The sequence below is a fragment of the Rosa chinensis genome, chromosome 7 (assembly GCF_002994745.2).
Source record: "Rosa chinensis cultivar Old Blush chromosome 7, RchiOBHm-V2, whole genome shotgun sequence".
NCBI lineage: Eukaryota > Viridiplantae > Streptophyta > Magnoliopsida > Rosales > Rosaceae > Rosa > Rosa chinensis.
This window is the reverse complement of record NC_037094.1, coordinates 38,877,391-38,895,901: the sequence shown is the minus strand read 5'-3', so window position 1 is coordinate 38,895,901 and position 18,511 is coordinate 38,877,391. Positions and strand designations below refer to the sequence as shown.

Below are 18,511 nucleotides of genomic sequence, written 5' to 3'. Positions count from 1 at the left end.
ACAAATACCAGCAAATAGTGACCCAACAGCATCAAATTACTCCCCAACAGTAGCAAAGCCTCAGCCAGCCAAGAATAAACACCAGGGAAAAAATAAAAGAAAAAAGAAGCCACCAGAAACCTGATTATCCATGTTTTTTTTTTTTGGTTACAATGAGGCCCAAAGGGCCTAAAGCAAAAAGAAACACAAAGAAACACTACCCATGGAGGCTAACATTCGATCTTCTGCTCCTCATAACTCCACAAATATCATCCATAAAAGCACTTGAAGCTTGGGGGGGGGGGGGGGAGTATTGAAAATAACAATCTCAGGATCATGAGAGAGGCTGCTCTTAGCCATGGCATCTGCAGTCATATTGCTTTCTCTAAAAATATGCTTAATCTTCACATCTTCAAAACCATTAAGTAGAGACTTGCAGCTGTTCAAAATGCTTCCAAGAGGATGGGAACTTTCACAGCCTTCAACAATGAGTTTGATGAGAATGGCAGAGTCAGACTCAATTTCAATCTTATTAACCTGTAAATCAGTAGCAAGTTTCAAGCCAGAAAGCAAGCCCCAAGCCTCAGCAGTAAGGACGTGTCCTTTACCAACATTAATCATAAAACCTGCAAGCCAATCACCATTATGGTCATTTAATACTCCACCAGCACCAATTTGTCCTGATTGACCAGCTCTTGTGCCATCCACATTAAGTTTCACATAACCATCATCAGGCATGGTCCAAGAAAACATATTGAAACAATATTGAACCACCAAGTTAAGTTTAGATTGAGCATGAGACCACTTAATCGTAGCATTTAGAATGATGTGAGAGGTATTATAGGGTCTATGAAAACCAACATCAAAAATATCCTTATTTCGCCATTTCCACATATACCAACAGATGAAGACAAAGATACTACACCACTGAATATTATTAGAGTAAATTACTTTACAGTGGAGATTTGCAGCAAGCCATCCAATCCAATCAAGGTTGAAAGTGTGTTTCACAGCAGTAGGTCAATTGAAAGTTCTCCAAACAGCCATGGCTTTCGGACAATCCCTGAAAAGATAAAGAAGAGTCTCGGGCATGAGGGCACAAGTATGACATTTATCATCACCAGAAAAGTTTCTTTTAACCCTTTGGACATTTGTGAGAATTTTCCCATGAACAACAGACCATAGAAAAGTTTTCAGTTTGGGGAGATATTAAGATGCCAGATGAAATTCCACTTGAAGAGATTGGACTCAGACATATCAAAAAGGCTATTGTAGGCCGATTTAACAGTAAAGCGACCACTAGAAGTATATCCCCATATTGGAATATCAGGGCCACACCCCTCAAACCCAGGAGGAATGCTCAAGATCTATTGAATAAATGTCTCAGGCAAACAAGTTTGTAATTTATCAATGTCCCATCCATTGTTGTTCCAAAAGATACTAACAGTATCATCAATGTTAGCCAAATAACTAGGCAAAGCAACATCAATGAGAGGAAACGTACCCAGCCAATGATCAATCCAAAACTTTGCAGTCATGCTGTGAGCCTCGGAAAAATTTATCGAGCTTAAGTGAAATAGTTCGATAATTTACTTATCGATTTCAATAAAAGTTAAAGTACTCGAGAATATTTTCAGAAAATTTCGTGAAGTGAAATCCTCAATTTAGAAGTTGGATAATGAAGTACACGTCACGATGAGTTTGTGAAAATTTTCGGGGAATTTTCCGGTGACCCGAACTATTATTTTTACTATTTTCCGAAGTTGAGGAATTTTAGAAATTAAATTACGAAAATAGGAAACAGATGGCGCGATCCTAGCCATCCACCGACTCCACCTCTTGATCCTAGCCGTTCATCCTTAAGTGGGGTCAGTCTATTTATATATGTGTGCTCTGTTGGGAGATCCAGAAGGATCGAGAGAGAGGAGAGAATAAGAGTTCTCTTTCTGACCCGAAACGAAACCCAGAAACCGGCAACAGGGTCCGACCGGCGCTACTTCGTCCGGCCACCGTTGGCCGAGAAATTTATGTCTATCGCCTCGTCTCGTCGTCGCCGTCACGCCTATGGTCTTCGATTGCCCATGCACCGGACGAGGAGGGAGAAACGTCAGTGAGAAGGTCTGAGTCTCTCCGGCGAGTTCTGCAATTTCCGGCCACCGTCGGAGCTGCAAGTGGTATGAAAAACTATCCCCTCGTCATGCTCTACACGTTTGTGTACATAGTTTACGAATTGGATTAAGTTTTGATGTTTTTCGTTCTTGGGTGACTTCGGCTCCTTCGAAATTCTTCGACGCCGGTAGCTTTTCCGGCATTGCTGGGCTTTTTTCTCGCTCGACTTCACTTACAGACCAAGGATCATGAAGGTTGCTGGGCTGTGGACATCAAACTCATCAGTTCACCCTTAACCCAGTTCCAGCTGTGTTTTAGGAAACTAAGTATGGCTGGAATAGTTTTCAAAGGTAATTATGAACCTTGAATCAGAGCTTTGTTCTTGTTGTGTTGATCATAAGCTATTGAAATGAGTTTGGTTTAGCTCGGTTGAAATTGGAGCTCCTCTGGTTATCGATTTGGTCAGTGTGTCCTAATCTGGGTGTTTGGAGTTTATTTTTGAATTAGGAAGTAAGTTTGACTAAGTTGTGGAATCTGTTGCTGCTTTTGCAATTGTGGATTGAGTCTTGTTATGATTAATGAATTGGTTGTGGAAAAATCAAAAATATGGTGAAGCTATAAAGCTTGGGTGTCCATAGTAAATTCCGTGGAATTACTATGCGGCAAAACGGTTAAGTAAATTCGAGATCTTTCGTTAGTAAAGTCGTTATTGGTTTGCTTGTGTATTTCGTGGTTTGATAATAAGTGAGGAAAGAAATTAATGTTTATACATGTATTGGGTGGCTTTAGTAATCGGGTGCACTCAATATATGTTTGGCCGATAACGTAACTTCAAGTCAATGTTCGATAATTTAGGTAATTATCGAGTCTACCTCGATTGGTCAAACATAGTCAAATGGTCAAAGTGGTCAACCCTTGGTCAACTCTTGGTAAAACCAGGAAAAGTTGGTTTGGACGATATACTAATCGTCAAGATTTCGTTTAACTGTTCAAAAGTTATTAACTATCGGAATGTCGAAATCTGTGACTCCAGCTACCCGAGGAACAGAAGGTTCGCAACTCTCGAAGTACGTGAGAGAAAGCATCGGAATCCAGGTAGGGATTCAGGACTCTCCTCGGTTGGTGATTTTCTTTTATATTTTTATTAATATGATGCATGTTAGTTGGTATGGTTTGGTTATGTTCAAATGCAATGCATACTAACCAAACCATGTGAGAAATGTGATGGCTTGAGAGTGAAGGGTGGCTCTGACTTCCTTGGGTTCGATCTCCAAAACCTCCGGAGGGTTAGTTACGCCGGTCGTCCGGGTATTCCGATCGTAATAACGGACCCGGTACGTGTGTGTAGCTAGGTAGTGGACGCTCTCGCTATGCTTACCTGGTGATAAATTAATTTGAGGTAAGGCCGTGTAATGGGTCTATGGGACTGGCCATCAGGTAATACTTGGTTTTGGCGCCGTATTTATTTAAGCATCATGCATCGGTTTTCAAGTTGAAAAACATTAAAGTTTGTCGTTCTTTTAAATATTTGGTTTAAATATGTTTTCATACTGGGCAGCCCAAATATTTGTTTATTGGTTTTGAGTCTAGTTGAGGTAGAGTTCCTGTTGAGCAGCGAGGACGAAAGCTCACCCCTACAACAGTATGGATGCAGGTACTGTGCACTGGTGACGGGACAATGGCGGACGGATCTGGGTGTGCAGAACAAGTTTGGTAAACCACCTTCTGGGCTTTATTCTGGTTTCCATTTCTCAAACTTTGTGTCCCGGAACTTGTGTGAAACTATTCTTGGGTCAAATCTAGCTAAATTCTTATTCCTTAAATTTTGTACCTCTTGAGTGAGCATTCAGTTTCAAGTCTAGACGAACAAATTGAGCCTAACGATTCAAGGATTTTCACCTCAAAAACATTGGTAGCTTCCGCTGTGTTTTGCAAAAAGTTTTCTAATAAAATGCCTAGCGGTCCTCTAGAATGTGAATCGAGCTTTCGGTTTATATTTTAGAGCCCCGCGGCACTGTGACGTGCCCAAGCTGGTGAGGTGCGGTTTGGGGCGTTACACATGTCATCCCCAATTCTCCATATAAGACCTTGCCTTAGAAGAGAGGCTCCATGAGCAATGCTCCTCCACATGCTTGAGCTCCCAGAAGGAGGAGAATAGTCAATACCAGTAATATTGACATTCGCTAGGTATTTATACTTATAAATGGAGCTCCAGAGACCATTGTCACCTTGAAAAATCCTCCAACTAGCCTTTGCTAACATGGCCTGGTTCATGTCTTCAGTTTTTTTAATGCCAAGTCCGCCCAAACATTTAGGTAGGCAAACAACATCTCAATTAACAAGATGAACTCTCTTTCTGTTTTCAACATCACCCCATAAAAAATCTCTATTTAATTTGTCAATGTTATGCCAAAGCTGCAGGGGGAGTTTGGCTGTTTGCATTGCATAAACAGGTATAGAGGAACAGACAGAATTAATTAAGGTTAATCTACCTGCCATGCTAAGAACATTGCTCTTCCAGCTAGTTAAGCGCCCTTGAACTTTATCAAATATACTTGCGTAGGTGTGCTTGTTTACCCTACAATGAACAAGAGGCATACCAAGATATTTCCCAAGATCATTTGTTAGTGGAGAGCCACAAATAGAGCTGATACTATTAGCCAAATCATGATCAATGTTAGGAGAACAGAAAATGAGGGATTTCTCAAAGTTGACAGTTTAACCAGATAAAGAGCAAAATAAGTCCAAGCATCTCTTTAGAGTAGTAGCCTGCAGAGTAGAAGCTTCAACAAAAAGAAGTAAATCATCAATGAAAAATAAATGAGAGATATTAGGGCCAGATTGAGAAGCTCTAACAGGCTTCCACATATTCTCATCAATGGCACAATAAATAAGATGGGACAGTTTTTCCATACACAAGACAAAGATGTAAGGGGATAACGGGTTGCCCTGCCTGATTCCTCTCGAAGCACAGAAAGTCCGAGACAATTCACCATTAAAATTAACCTGAAAGCTTGTAGAAGTTACACAATGCATGATCAACTTAACAATGGAATGGGGTAATTGGGACTCATATAGGACCAGCTCAATAAAAGACCATTTGAGCCTATCATAAGCCTTCGACAAGTCAATTTTCCAAGCAAAGAAGCCCTTCACACCTTTTGAACCTTTAAACTTATGAAGAACTTCTTGAGCAATCATTACATTATCAGAAGTATGTCTGTTCGGGACATAACTAACTTGATTAGGAGAGATCAGAGATTGCATAAGGGGTCTTATCCTGGCAACCAAAACTTTCGAAATAATCTTGTAGATAGTGGTGCATAAGCTAATAGGCCGAAATTGAGTCATATTCTCAGGGCACACCATTTTAGGCACAAGTGTTATGAGTGTGTGGTTCAGGCCACTAGGAATGATTCCAGTACGAAAAGCAGCATGCACAATATCAAAAATTTCAGACTTATAAAGGTACCAGTGCTTTTGAAAGAAAACTGCAGGGAAACCATCATGGCCAGCGGCTTTCAAACCTCCAATAGAAAATAAGGCAGATTTAACTTCATCCATGGATATCTCAACAGCATTAGAGTTAAGCATCTCAGTTTCAATACAAGGAAATAGAAGAGGAATATTAAAACTCGTATCAATAACCTCATTGACAGAAAAAAGCTTCTAAAAAAACTGAACAACAATTTCTTTTATCAGAGCAAGATCAGAGACCCAATTTCCAGTATCATCCATTAATCTCTCAATTTTATTTTTCCTTCTTCGAATAATAGTGGTCAGGTGGAAGAACCTAGTGTTTCTATCACCATCCTTTAACCACTTGTCCCTAGACTTTTGTTTCCAAAATAAAGCTTCTTGGTCGCGAATCGATTTGTACTCCTTTATTAACTTAGCCTCCAAATCAATGAGAAAAGGATTCACAAATCTATCGCAACACTTTTGAATCCCACCAATTCTAGCCAAAAGCACTTTCTTTTTTCTAAAGATATTACCAAACACATTGGAATTCCAAGTCTTAAGAGCATAAGATAACTAAGAGAGTTTAGAGCAGAACTCACCTGAAGCATCTTTGCAAGTCGAGGACATAAATTGATAGAAATCTTGATGAGAGAGCCACATCGCCTGGAACCGAAAGGGAGACTTCCTTGGAGTGTTGCATCGAGTAGAGGTAAGTTGTAGGGCTATTGGACATTGATCAGATTTCATTCTGGGGAGATGCTTAATTATTGCTTCAGGGAAGGCTAACCTCCAATCACAGGTACAAAAACCCCTGTCAAGTCTTTCTTTAATGGTATTATTAGTCCATGTGTACTTAGAACCAATGTTGCCCAAATCAATAAGAGAGTTCCTGTTAATCCAGTCACATAAGCCTCCAAATCTACCATGAAAAGGGCCGATGTTTTTATCCTCAGCAGAAACAAGTTCATTAAAATCTCCCATAAAAACAACAGGCAGAGAGTAATTTTGAATGACAGAATCAAGAAGTCCCCAAAGTTGACTTCGTAAAGTATTGCAAGGCCTAGCATATATCAAAGAAAGAATCCAAGGAGAGTGACCAGAAGAGATAACTTTTGCAGCAATAAATTGAGAAAATCTATCAATCACGTTAAGTTGAACCTTGGAAGAGTTCCAAAGAAGCCAAATCCCACCAGAAAAACCTTCTGCCTCAATAATTTCAAAGTTCGTAAAGGCAGCCTGCAGTAAACACTCTTTAGCCCTTATGAAGGGGACCCTGGGTTCACAAATGACAAGAACATCAATAGAAAACATTTTTATAAGGTCTAGAATAGCATACCTAAATTTTTCACTACCTGCACCACGAGCATTCCAAAAAATTGTGTTAAACATGATGAGATGTAAGAAAGTAATGGGTGGGAACCCAGTTAGACATTAACCATACCAACCCCATCAGTGGGAGGCAGGGTGTTGTCAATGGTCAACTTGCTATTAGCAACAAAAGTTTGCTCCACAAAATGTTCAGAAGCATTATCATCACTTAACACCTTCTTATTATTTGGCAACTTCTCCTCAGGAGGACAATGACCAAATATCGCTGAAACACCAGTACCCAGAAGATTTGTCTCCATATTTCCAAAAGAAAGCTTTTTGAAAATAGAGGACTGATGTTTAGCAGTTGCAGCACTTGTACCTTTGGTTTTCCTTTGATAATGCACGGCAGGTTTAGCACTACTAGTGCTTGCAATATTATTCGAAACTTCTTTCATAGGAATTCTAGGAGAAAACTTGGACTTCCCAATTTCAGTATTCTCTTTCAAACTGTGATTGCTTTTGCTAGAAGCTGCAGCTATGGTCTTGGTTCCAGTAGCCTTATTTATTGTCTTCTTCTTATCTTGAAAGCTCTTCCATAGTTTCACGATGGTAGGATTAGTATCTTCAGTGTGGTCATTATTGGTCACCTATTGAGAAGCAAGATTGACATTCTCATCCTCTTCTTGCAAAACAGCAAATCTAGAACCAGCCCCAGCAAATTTCCTTGCCCCTCCAGTGTCTCCAACCTTCTTCTTGTTCCTGTAACTCATTAACATCCATGGTCCCATATCCTCCTTTATGATACCAGAATCCGGAGAAAAATTCCTTCCCTCAAGATTGGTATCCATTGCCTGTTGAGCAATAGTTACATCATCTCCCATTGAATTATTACCTTCATCATTTTCAGAAACTATAGGAATATGTTGTGGATGAGCATCGCTGGTGTCAATGACAAGAGAAGGACATTTCTCTTTAGAATGGCCAAAACAACCACATTCAAAGCAAATAAGGGAAATTCCCTCATACACCACATGATAGGCAGCAGATTCCACTTCAACATAAGGACGCAGGGGCTTGTTCAAATCAACTTCAATGCAAACACGAGCAAATTTTCCTCTAGCTTGTCCAAGAGTTAATTGATCAACTTTGACAACTTCCCCAAGGATCTTGCCAATTTTAGCAACTGCGTAATCCTTAAAGTATTTAACAGGTAGACCGAAAATTCTGACCCATAATGCCATTTTTCCAATAGATTCATTCATAGGATCAAAGTCTGGTCTCCATTTTCTAACAACTAATGTTTGCCCAGCCAGAATCCATGGTCCTCCACAAAGAGCATGATTCATGTCATCTTCCAGATTGAATTTGACAATGAAAAAGTCATTGGGAAGATCAATAAGTTGCCAGCCCCCTTTCAATTCCCACTTGCGTCTCAGACCTTTCAGCATGAATTCAAAGGTGTTGGTGGAATTTGGTTTACCCATAAGCTTAACAACAATAGCACATCGCCATTCATAATCCAATTTATTATGCACTTTTTCAGAGAAAGAAACGTTTGGACCATGTTTACCTTGAGTGTAAGTGCAGTCATCATCAGTCATCTCAAAGTCCTCCATCATTGTGTGTCTGTAGCGATCAACTGGGTTTTTGAGGGTGCTCGCATAGCTCATCGGAGCTTTAATTGAAGGTGTAGGCTGAATACAGGAGTCCAGATCCTCCATTCGTAAGGCTTCGAGGTCGGAGCAAACATCTCCACCATTTTTCACTCGTTTCCTTTGCATAAGCAAAGAACCATCTACTCCGCTGCTTCCCGGTGGAAGGGCGGAGAACGTGAACACCGGATTCGCCACTAGGATCTTCAGACGGCCAGAACCAGTGCCTGAGAAGGTGGAGTCAACGAAGGCCAATCGGGGTCAAGGTTTGAAAATGGGAAGATTAGAGAGAAAGCGCGTGAAGCGCGTTACAAAATGGTAAAATTTGTTGTGAACATGATTATCCATGTTTTAACTACTAACTCTGGGTTGCAAACATTGCTAGTCCTTCCCAGGACAAGTATTAGAGTAAAGAGAAGACATTAAACATTGCTCTGTCTTTTTGCCAAAAAAAAAAAAACAACAACAACAACATTGCTTTGTTTGGTAATATGCAATGCATATATCAATCATCGGACTCACCAAACACAGACTTCACACATATACTGCAGGTAACACAAGGGATAATTAACAGAAGTCGAATTGCAAAGTTTCCAGCTTCATGATTATTACACAACCTAATATCATTCCCAAACATCCACATCATAAACCTAGCTTGTGACAAAAGGTCAGCGTAATGAATAACTTCACTTGTATCCAAGAAATGTTCTCACAGAATTTCACAAATTCAAACAGTTGACACTAAAAATCAGAAATTTATCAAACACAAGAGCATCTGTAACAAAACTTCATGATAAATTGAGACTATATCTAACAAATTCTCCATCAAACAATTAACCACTCATATCCTCCTAGGAATTTGCTTATACCCAAGTACCCAACTAATCAAAAAAATAAAAGTCTGAAAGCAAGAATTTCAGGAGAGAAGGTCTGATAGAAATCAGACCTCAGAAAACAAAGAACTACCTATTACAGAAGGTGGCACCTATATTTTGAGTTTGTAAAGTCTGAGCTGAGCAGAATTCAAGAGATTAAAGAGAAACAAGCCTAGATCATTAGAGAAAGTAAGTAAATGGAAAAACAATGAACTTATCAGAAACAAACCAAAGATTAAACGTACCAAAGCACCCCCACTGATTTCTTAATGAAGAAATCAAGAGCATCTGAAGGGAATACAGTCAAAAAAAGAGAAAGAATCAAGGCACAAGAAAAAAAGGAGCTAAGAGAGAGAAGACAGAATGGGTAAACTGCAAACTTCTGTAAGCATGTTCAAGATATGAAAAGTTAGTTTAAGTTAAGCCAGTTCTTTATTTGCCATAAACACGGGAAAGATAAAGCAGGAGTCCAGCTGCTTTCTCAAATCTGCATTCACAGACAGTGTTTTTTTGAAAGGGGACAAACAACATTGTTTTAAAAAACTCAGATTTTGAGAACAAACCAAATAGCTTGGCGGCCCAAAATATTGATTAGAAGCAGCTTTTGACTCAAAAATCAATGCCAAATGGAGCCTAAATGAAGCAGTTACGGGTATGTGATCGCCTAGTGTGCATTAATATTAATGCTATAAGCCTGATCATGAAGAAGGATTTAAGAATAAACAATTCACAGAAAAATAATTACCAAGTCCTTAATACACCTTACTGATGTCATGTGGCCAACAAGTTCAGCTCATACATATATGTAACTTGCACAGTACTTGACAATTGAAATATAACTTTATTGTAAATCAATGTATATATCAAATTGTACGCAGTGACCAAGTACAAGAATTATCTAGTCATCATATTAATAGCTGCATAATATATGAAAAAGAACTAATAGTTGCAGGAACCTCTTCTCACCGACTCAGAATGGTGTTTCTTACACTCAAGTTGAGGTAACACACACCACAAGTGTGTGGGACAGAGAAACTTAACATAACAATGATGGGCACTGGCCAACTCAAAATCAAAACATAAACGTATGGCCATCTTATCAATAACACAATACCTAAGAATCAAGCAGCTGTTACATGTTCCATCATTTGAGGGATCCCTGATTGTGATGGGGATTGGTGTGATCCAGACCCTTGAGCAGGTCCAGATGATGGCTGATATGGTCCAGCCATCTGGGAGGAAGCTGATGATGGGTGATCCAGTCCTGCCATCTGAGAGGTTCCTGATTGTGATTCCTGTGGTCCTGCCATTTGAGGTGATCTTATGGGTGGGAATTGCCGTGGTTGTGCCATTCTAGGAGGTGGTGTGTACCTAGTCTCAGTTAATGTTCTCTCAATCTGTCCGCCACGCCCAGCTTTTTCAAAAACCTCATGTACGAATTGCTTCAGTGCAGGAGGAACACCAATGCCATATCTCACCATTTCTGTCAGTAAATCAAGGCTTGGGTCAAGTTCACCTTCATTGCAAAGCCCCATGATCACAACATCATAGCAACTGGCATCTGGTTTAGGATCTTTCTCTCCCATTTTCTTCAAAATTTTTGCACAGTCCAGTGCTTTCCCATTCTTAATCAACTCAGTAAACACCCTGTTACCAAAACTAGCAACCACTCGCAACCCAACATCCACCATTCTGTTAAATATCTTAAGAGCATCATCTATCCTCTCTACATTCAAATATGCATCAATCAGAGTCTTATGTGTTGTTACGTCTGGGGTCAGCGACTTTGAAGACAATTCTGTAAATAGTTGATCAGCCTCCGATAACATCCCAACTTCACAATACCTAGCAATGATATTATTATACCCCGCCACGTCCATGGAAAAAGGCTTTGACTTCACATTTGTTCCCACCTTCTTGAAGGTGTCAAACGCCTCACCAAACTTGCCAAGCTTAAAACACTCATTGACCATTATATTAAAAGTCTCGGAATTAACTGCCTGGAAATTGGGCGGTGTGTGATTATCCAGCATTTGTTCAAACAAAGCCCATGCCTCCTTCTTCTTGCCATGCTTAAGCAACACTTCCAAGAGAACATTGCAGGTAGCTGGGATCATCCTAAACTGCCTATCAAGCAAGTACCTGTATGAATCCATGGCCTCCTTCTCTTTCCCCTTATTGAAGAACCAATCCATAAAGGTGGCATTGACAACCCCATCATACACCAAACACCTCTCCTTAAGCTCGTCGAAAAGTTCATTGGCCTTGTCCAAATTCTCCAAATCCAAGAACCCTTTAATCAAGTTATTGAAAACCAAAGAATCAGCACCATGCCCCTTATTCAACATCTCCCTCAACAAGTCCACTGCGTCACCTATCCTACCGGCATCAATCAACCCTTTAGTCAAATGCCGGTACGTCACCGGCGAGGGACTAAAAGGGGCAGTGGCAATGATATGCCGGTAAATCTCAAGACCCACATCGACACGGCCCTCATCACAGTGAGTGTTAATCAAATTATTGTAAGAAACAATGTTGGGAACAATGTTGGATTGGTTGAAAAAGAAGTGGAAGAGGGCAATAGCGTCATTGTACCTCTTGCCGCGGTACATGGCGGCGATGATGGCATTGCAGGTGAAGACGGTGGGGCGCGTGTTGGAGAAGACGGAGTGGCGCGCCACGGCAGAGGCGGCGTCGAGGTCGCCGGCGCGTATGAGGGACTGAACGCGGTTGTGGAGGTTGAGGCGAGGGCCGACGAGGGCGGAGGTCGAGTCGGGGAGACGGGGCGCGTTGGGGTCGCGCGGAGGCGGCGGGCCGGAGCCGCGACGGAGCGCGTCGAGCGGGGGCTCTATGCGGAGGCGGCGCTTTCGGCGGCGGCGCTCGGCGGCGGCTTCTTCGGCGGTGGAATAGGCGAAGGAGCGGGTGGTGGTGAGAGAGTGAGGATTGGAGATGGGGTTTTGGAGGGTGAGGGAGGTTAGGGATTGGGATTGGGTTATGGGTTGTGGGGTGGTGGTTGGGCGGCGGAGAGAGCGGAGGAGCAGACGGTAGAGTGACATGGCGTTGAGAGAGAGAGAGGGAGAGAGTGAGGGAGGGGTTCCGCCGTTCTGGTATAACCGGGGCTTAAACCCTAGTAAGCAAGCAAATGGGAAATGAGGGGTTTTGGTTCCACTTGGGTATAATAATTGTGGTTTATCTTTCTTTTTTCTTTTTTTTGGTTACAAAGGGGACCTAAAGAGGCTCAGAAAACAGAACAAAACTAAAAATTAGCTAAGCATGACCACTAGAAGGTCCGACACTAGATCTTCTAACTCTAGTAGCTCCATCAAAATCTTCAAGAAAAACATTATGGCACGTTTACTTACTTGGAATGGAAAATAATCATGAATCGGAGACAAGTGGAATGGGAGAAGAAAAGAATCGGTATTGATTCCGGAGGAATGATTCCTAAACCCATCTCCCCCCTTCGTAATCGAATTCCTGAATATTCAGGAATCTATTCATGATAAGGAGGTGAGACCTACATTCATTCCGATTCCTTCATGTGTTAGTAAACGCAGGAATTCTTGTACCCGGAATCATTCCGATTCCTTTATGTGTTAGTAAATGCAGGAATGTTTTTACCCCGTAATCATTCCCTTCCATTCCAAGTAAGTAAACATGCCCCTAGCAGCATGAACAGGAGGAGCATCAAATTCGATGACTCCATAAGCATGATCAATGCTATTCTTAGCCAGTGCCGGCCCTGAGCCTAGGCGAAGCAGTCTCAGGCCTAGGGCCTCAGATTTTTAAGGGCCTCAAAAAAAAAAAAAAAGGCCTCAGATTCTTAGGGGCCTAAAAAAGACAAAAATTTATATAGGCCTGCAGATAAAAAAATAAAAAATAAAAAATAAGGAGGAGAAGAAGGGAGAAGTTGACACTCCCTCCGTTGCCCCAGACGCTGTCGCCATCACCGAGACTTGGAGCACGCTGGCACTCTCGAGTCTGATCCGAGCTCCAGCAACCCTGATATCTCTCTCCCTCTCCAACTCTCCGAGTCTCCGTCTTCTTCTGCTCCTCGGCGAGTGGCGAGTGGCGACTGCTCGGTTGGCTTCTCGCGACCACACCTCCTCTTCTCATCATCTGGAGTTCTACACTTCTACTGTTCTGGGTGACTAGGTAAGCATCAGAGCACGAGCATCATATGATTCATTTCGTATATTGGGAATCCATCATATCGTATATTGATCTAATTGATCATTTGATCTTGTGACTTGTTGAGTTGTTGGCAATAGACCGTAGCCACTAGCCAATAGCCTTGATTCCTTGAATTGTTGAAATGGGTTGATTTCAGATTTCCATTTTCCAGTTGAAATGTTGAATCTTGAATTGAATGAATTCTTGGTTATTGCTTATTCCTTCTGGATTTTGGAGCTTTAGTCTATGGTGAAGGACAATGTGATATTGAAGGTTGTTGTAGTAAGCATTACACTGGCTTGGAGTTCTTGATCTGCATATCCTTTCATGAGTTCAGCAGTCAACCCCAGGAGAAAAGATCTAGCACTTTACCCAGTTTTCTTGCTGTATGTATATGTTGGTTTTGGGGCCTCAAATTTTTTTTCGCCTTGAGCCTCCGAACTCACAGGGCCGGCCCTGTTCTTAGCAAGGCAATCTGCCACCATATTGCATTCACGATAGATGTGCTTTAGGGAGAAAGATTGAAACTTCTTGATCAAAGCATTGCAGCAATCAATCAGAGAGCCAAGAGGCTGGATAGAAACATCACTATCAAGAATAAGTTTCACCAAAATTGCAGAATCCGACTCAACCTCGATCTTAGTAATATGACAAGCAAGAGCTTGCCTAAGGCCATAATACAAACCCCATGTTTCTGCATCCAAAACCTCACAAATGCCTAGGTTTACTTGAAACCCTTTGATCCAATCTGCAGAGGAAGATCTGATAACACCACCAGCACCAATTTTGCCAGACAAACTATTTCTAGTACCATCAACATTCAATTTACAAAAACCAATGGGAGGTTTTAACCAATTGAGGAAGTTGAGATTATAAGCCTTATCTAAATCCACCTTAGTCTGAGCATTAATCCATTTAGTAGCAGGAGAATACTAGGGTTTGTAGGAATTTGAAATTGGGCATCGAAAACAAACTTGTTTCTCCACTTCCAGATATACCAGCAAATAAAGACAAAGACTGAGCACCACTGAACTCCAGCGCTTATTTTAGTAGTGCAGTGGAGATGAGCGTTTAACCAACCCTCCCAATCCATGTTAAAGGTGTTCCAAACAGATTCAGGCAAAGAGAAGGAGTTCCATATACAATAAACAGCAGGACAATCTTTAAAAAGATGAGATAATGACTCACTGGCTATGTGACAAATAGGACAAGAGTCATCATGAGTAAGATGTCTTCTAGCTCTCTGCACATTAGTCGGGAGCTTCCCATGACAGAGCACCCATAAAAAAGTCTTCAGCTTCGGGGGAATCGGCAGACTCCAGATGAATTTCCAAGGAGAGTTATTCTCAGTATAATCATTAAAAAAGATACCATAGGCAGACTTTACAGAGAAAGAACCATTCGAAGTGCAACCCCAAATTTGAATGTCATCTCCACAACCATCAAACCCAGGAGGAATGTGAACAATTTGATTAACAATACCAGAAGGAAGAAGCGAGAATAGCAGGTCAATGTTCCAACCATTAGCATCCCAAAAAGAGCATAGAGTAATATTGCTATCAATAAAGGCACCAGGAAGAGCATAGTGTATGAGTGGTAGAGGAGGCAGCCAAATATCAATCCAGAATTTAATTTTCTTGTCATCTCCAACTCTCCAAATAAGTCCTCGTTTCACTAAATCGGCTCCATGGGAGTCACTTTTCCATGTACTCGAACAATCCTTTGGATAGTGGTAATCCTTGTCAAAGAGATCATCATTTTTAAAGTACTTTTCTCTATAAATTGAGGCCCACAAACCAGGGTCATTTTGAAAGATCCTCCATCCAGCCTTGGCTAGCATTGCCTGATTCATATCAGTAGCTTTTTTTACTCCAAGACCTCCAAGAGATTTAGGCAAGCAAACAATATCCCAGTTCACCTTTTTCTTGCTCTCTAAATCATCCCAAAGGAAGTTTCTATTTATTTTGTCCAAATCATCACAGATTGACATAGGAAATCTAGCAGTTTGCATGGCATAATTAGGAATGGCAACAGTCACAGACTGAATTAGAGTTAATCGACCAACTAAGCTCAAATTTTTGCATTTCCAAGCCGAAAGTCTACTTTGAACCTTATCAAGAATACTGACATACGTAAATTTATTGACTCTTGAGTGAATGAGTGGCATACCTAGATATTTTCCCAAATCAGAAGTGAGAGGAGACCCACAAATGGAACTGATGTCAGTAGCAATGTCCTTATTAGTATTAGGAGAACAAAAAATAAGAGATTTTTCATAACTCACTGCTTGACCAGATAACGAGCAGAAAATATCAAGGCATTTCTTGAGTATGCAGGCCCGTTCAACAGTAGCTTCAGAGAAAAGCATGAGATCATCCGCAAAGAATAAATGGGAAATTTGAGGTCCAGATTGTGAAGCTCTCACAGCTTTCCAAACCCCAACATTAACAGTCGACTGAATTAAGTGGGATAGCTTTTCCATACACAAAACAAAAATGTATGGTGATAGAGGATCACCTTGTCTGATACCTCTCTGAGCATGAAAAGAGTCAGTGAGCTCACCATTGAAGCATATCTGAAAACTAGTGGATGAAATGCAGCTCATAATCAACTTGCTTAAAGGTTCAGGAAGAAGAGTTTCATATAAAACAGATTCAATAAATTTCCAGCTAAGTCTATCATAGGCTTTAGAAAGATCTACCTTCCAAGCAAAGAAACCCTTATGGCCAGTAGATTTTCTGAATTTGTAAAGGATTTCCTGAGCAATCATGATATTATCTTATATATGTCTTCCTGAAACATAGCTGACTTGATTGGGACTGATAAGCTTCTGCATCAAAGGTCTTATTCTTGCAACAATGATCTTAGAAATAACCTTGTAAATTGTTGTGCATAGACTGATAGGCCTGAACTGAACCATATTTTGAGGACCAGTAACTTTAGGAATTAAGGAAATAATAGTATGATTCAAGCCAGCAGGGATAATGCTAGAATTGAAGGCATTTTGCACAGTAGAAAAAACATCAGCTGAATAAACACTCCAAAATTTTTGATAAAATAATGCTAGAAATCCATCATAGCCCGGAGCTTTCAGGCCACCAATAGAGAACATGGCTTTCTTAACTTCATTCATGTCAACAGGAAGGCACAAATTACTCATATCAACATCATCAATGTGAGGGAAAAGCCATGGAATTAGGTATCTTGTATCAGAGAAAGTAGACTCAGAAAAAAGATTTTGAAAGAAATCGATAGCAATATTCTTCATATATAACTCCAATTTCAGTCTGCCAATGACCATCATTATCATAGAGCCCCTTAATTTTATTTTTCCTTCTTCTCACAAGCGTAGTTAAATGAAAAAACTTGGTATTTCTATCCCCTCCTTGCAACCACTTATCTCTAGACTTTTGTTTCCAAAACAAGTTTTCTTGATCCCTTAAAGTTTCATACTCTCTAATAAGTTCACTCTCAAGATTGATGAGAAAAGGATTACTATACCTGTCAGTAGCTTTCTGAATGCCACCAATGCGGGCAAGAAGATGATTTTTCCTTTTAAAAATGTTGCCGAATATATTGATGTTCCACTGCTGCAAATCATGGGAGAGGTCGGTGGTTTTTTTAACAAAGTCTCCACTATAGGATTCCCAAGAGTCAGCAACAAAGGTAGAAAAGTCACAGTGAGTTAACCACATCGCTTGAAATCTGAAAGGAGTGACCCTTCTATTAACATAATTATTAGAATGTAATTGTAGCAGGATTGGACAGTGATCTGATTTAATTTTAGGAAGATGTCTGATGAAAGCCTCAGGAAAATGAGTTCTCCAATCGCAAGTACAGAAAGCTCTATCCAATCTCTCTTTAATTCTGTTGTTTGACCAAGTGTAGCAAGAGCCCCCATATCAATAAGAAAGTTGCTATCAACCCAATGCTTCAGACCTCCAATTCTACCAGATATAGTACCAAAGTTCTTGTCAACACAAGAATAGAGCTCATTAAAGTCTCCCATGAAAATCCAAGGAAGATGATGAGTGAAGGCTAGACGTTCCAAATACTTCCACAGATTACTTCTTACTGAATTGGTAGGGCTAGCATAAAGAGCAGTAAGCGTCCAAGCAGTACCATTTGGTTGAGAGATTTTAGCTGTGATTGACTAACAATTCATATCAATAATGTCAAGTTTCACCTAATTAGAACTCCAAAATAACCAAATGCCACCAGAAAAACCATTAGCTTCAACAATTTTATAATCAGTAAAGCCAAGAGATAACAAAGTATCCTTAGCTTTAGAAAACTGAACACGAGGCTCACAAAGAGCTAAAATGTCAATAGTATGTAGTTTAACAAGATCAATAATATCAGACCTAAACTTCTCACTTCCAGCACCTCTAGAATTCCAAAAAAGAATTTTATGCATTGAGCGTAGTAGGGAGAGTGAGGGTGGAAACCCAAATCATAGATCAGCCATATCCTCCATCTCCACAATGGAGGATATGATAGTGTTTTCAACAAGAGTCTCTGAAATATCAGTTTGAGCATGCTCATTAGCATGGGCAGAACAAACCTGACCATTGCTAGAAGTACCTTCTCCAGATGAGTCCATAGCAGTACAAGAAGCATTGATAAAATTATTCTCAGGAGGACAATGCCCAAAAGATGCAGCAATATTAACCTGAGGATGAGTATCCTGTACTGACGAACTAGAAGCATTGGAATTAGATTTACCTGTATTGCTGTGGTGATTTGAAATTTTGGTCTTTCTAACTTGATATGTGATGGTCCCTTTGCTTGAAGCATGACTAGAGCCACTCCCTATATCGAACCTTGGAAGAATTTGTTTAACAGGTGCCTTACCATTAGTAATGTCTTTCAAAGGTTTTTTCTGGTCAGTAGTGTTCTTGTTCTAGGGGATGGTCTTGGGAGGAATCACATGATTCCCAGAATCAGTAG

At 40.5% G+C, this 18,511-nt stretch overlaps 3 protein-coding genes across 3 annotated transcripts; all 3 read right to left on the bottom strand.

Moving 5' to 3' along the window:
• Positions 1-7,396: 7,396 nt before the first annotated feature.
• Positions 7,397-8,815, bottom strand: LOC121050861. Its single transcript, XM_040512236.1, has one exon. The coding sequence runs from the start codon at positions 8,640-8,642 to the stop codon at positions 7,509-7,511; it is 1,134 nt and encodes a 377-aa protein (XP_040368170.1). The 5' UTR covers positions 8,643-8,815; the 3' UTR covers positions 7,397-7,508.
• A 1,369-nt stretch (positions 8,816-10,184) lies between these two features.
• Positions 10,185-12,552, bottom strand: LOC112179055 (pentatricopeptide repeat-containing protein At1g10270). Its single transcript, XM_024317367.2, has one exon. It carries the CDS (start codon positions 12,442-12,444, stop codon positions 10,510-10,512), a length of 1,935 nt encoding a protein of 644 aa, XP_024173135.1. The 5' UTR covers positions 12,445-12,552; the 3' UTR covers positions 10,185-10,509.
• Positions 12,553-13,929: 1,377 nt separating this feature from the next.
• LOC112177904 lies at positions 13,930-18,133 on the bottom strand. The gene is made up of 7 exons (XM_024316143.1): positions 18,126-18,133; positions 17,789-17,949; positions 17,293-17,704; positions 17,063-17,197; positions 16,371-16,764; positions 14,536-16,262; positions 13,930-14,365 (listed from the first exon to the last, which is right to left on the bottom strand). The coding sequence occupies exons 1-7, from the start codon at positions 18,131-18,133 to the stop codon at positions 13,930-13,932; spliced, it is 3,273 nt and encodes a 1,090-aa protein (XP_024171911.1).
• Positions 18,134-18,511: the final 378 nt, after the last annotated feature.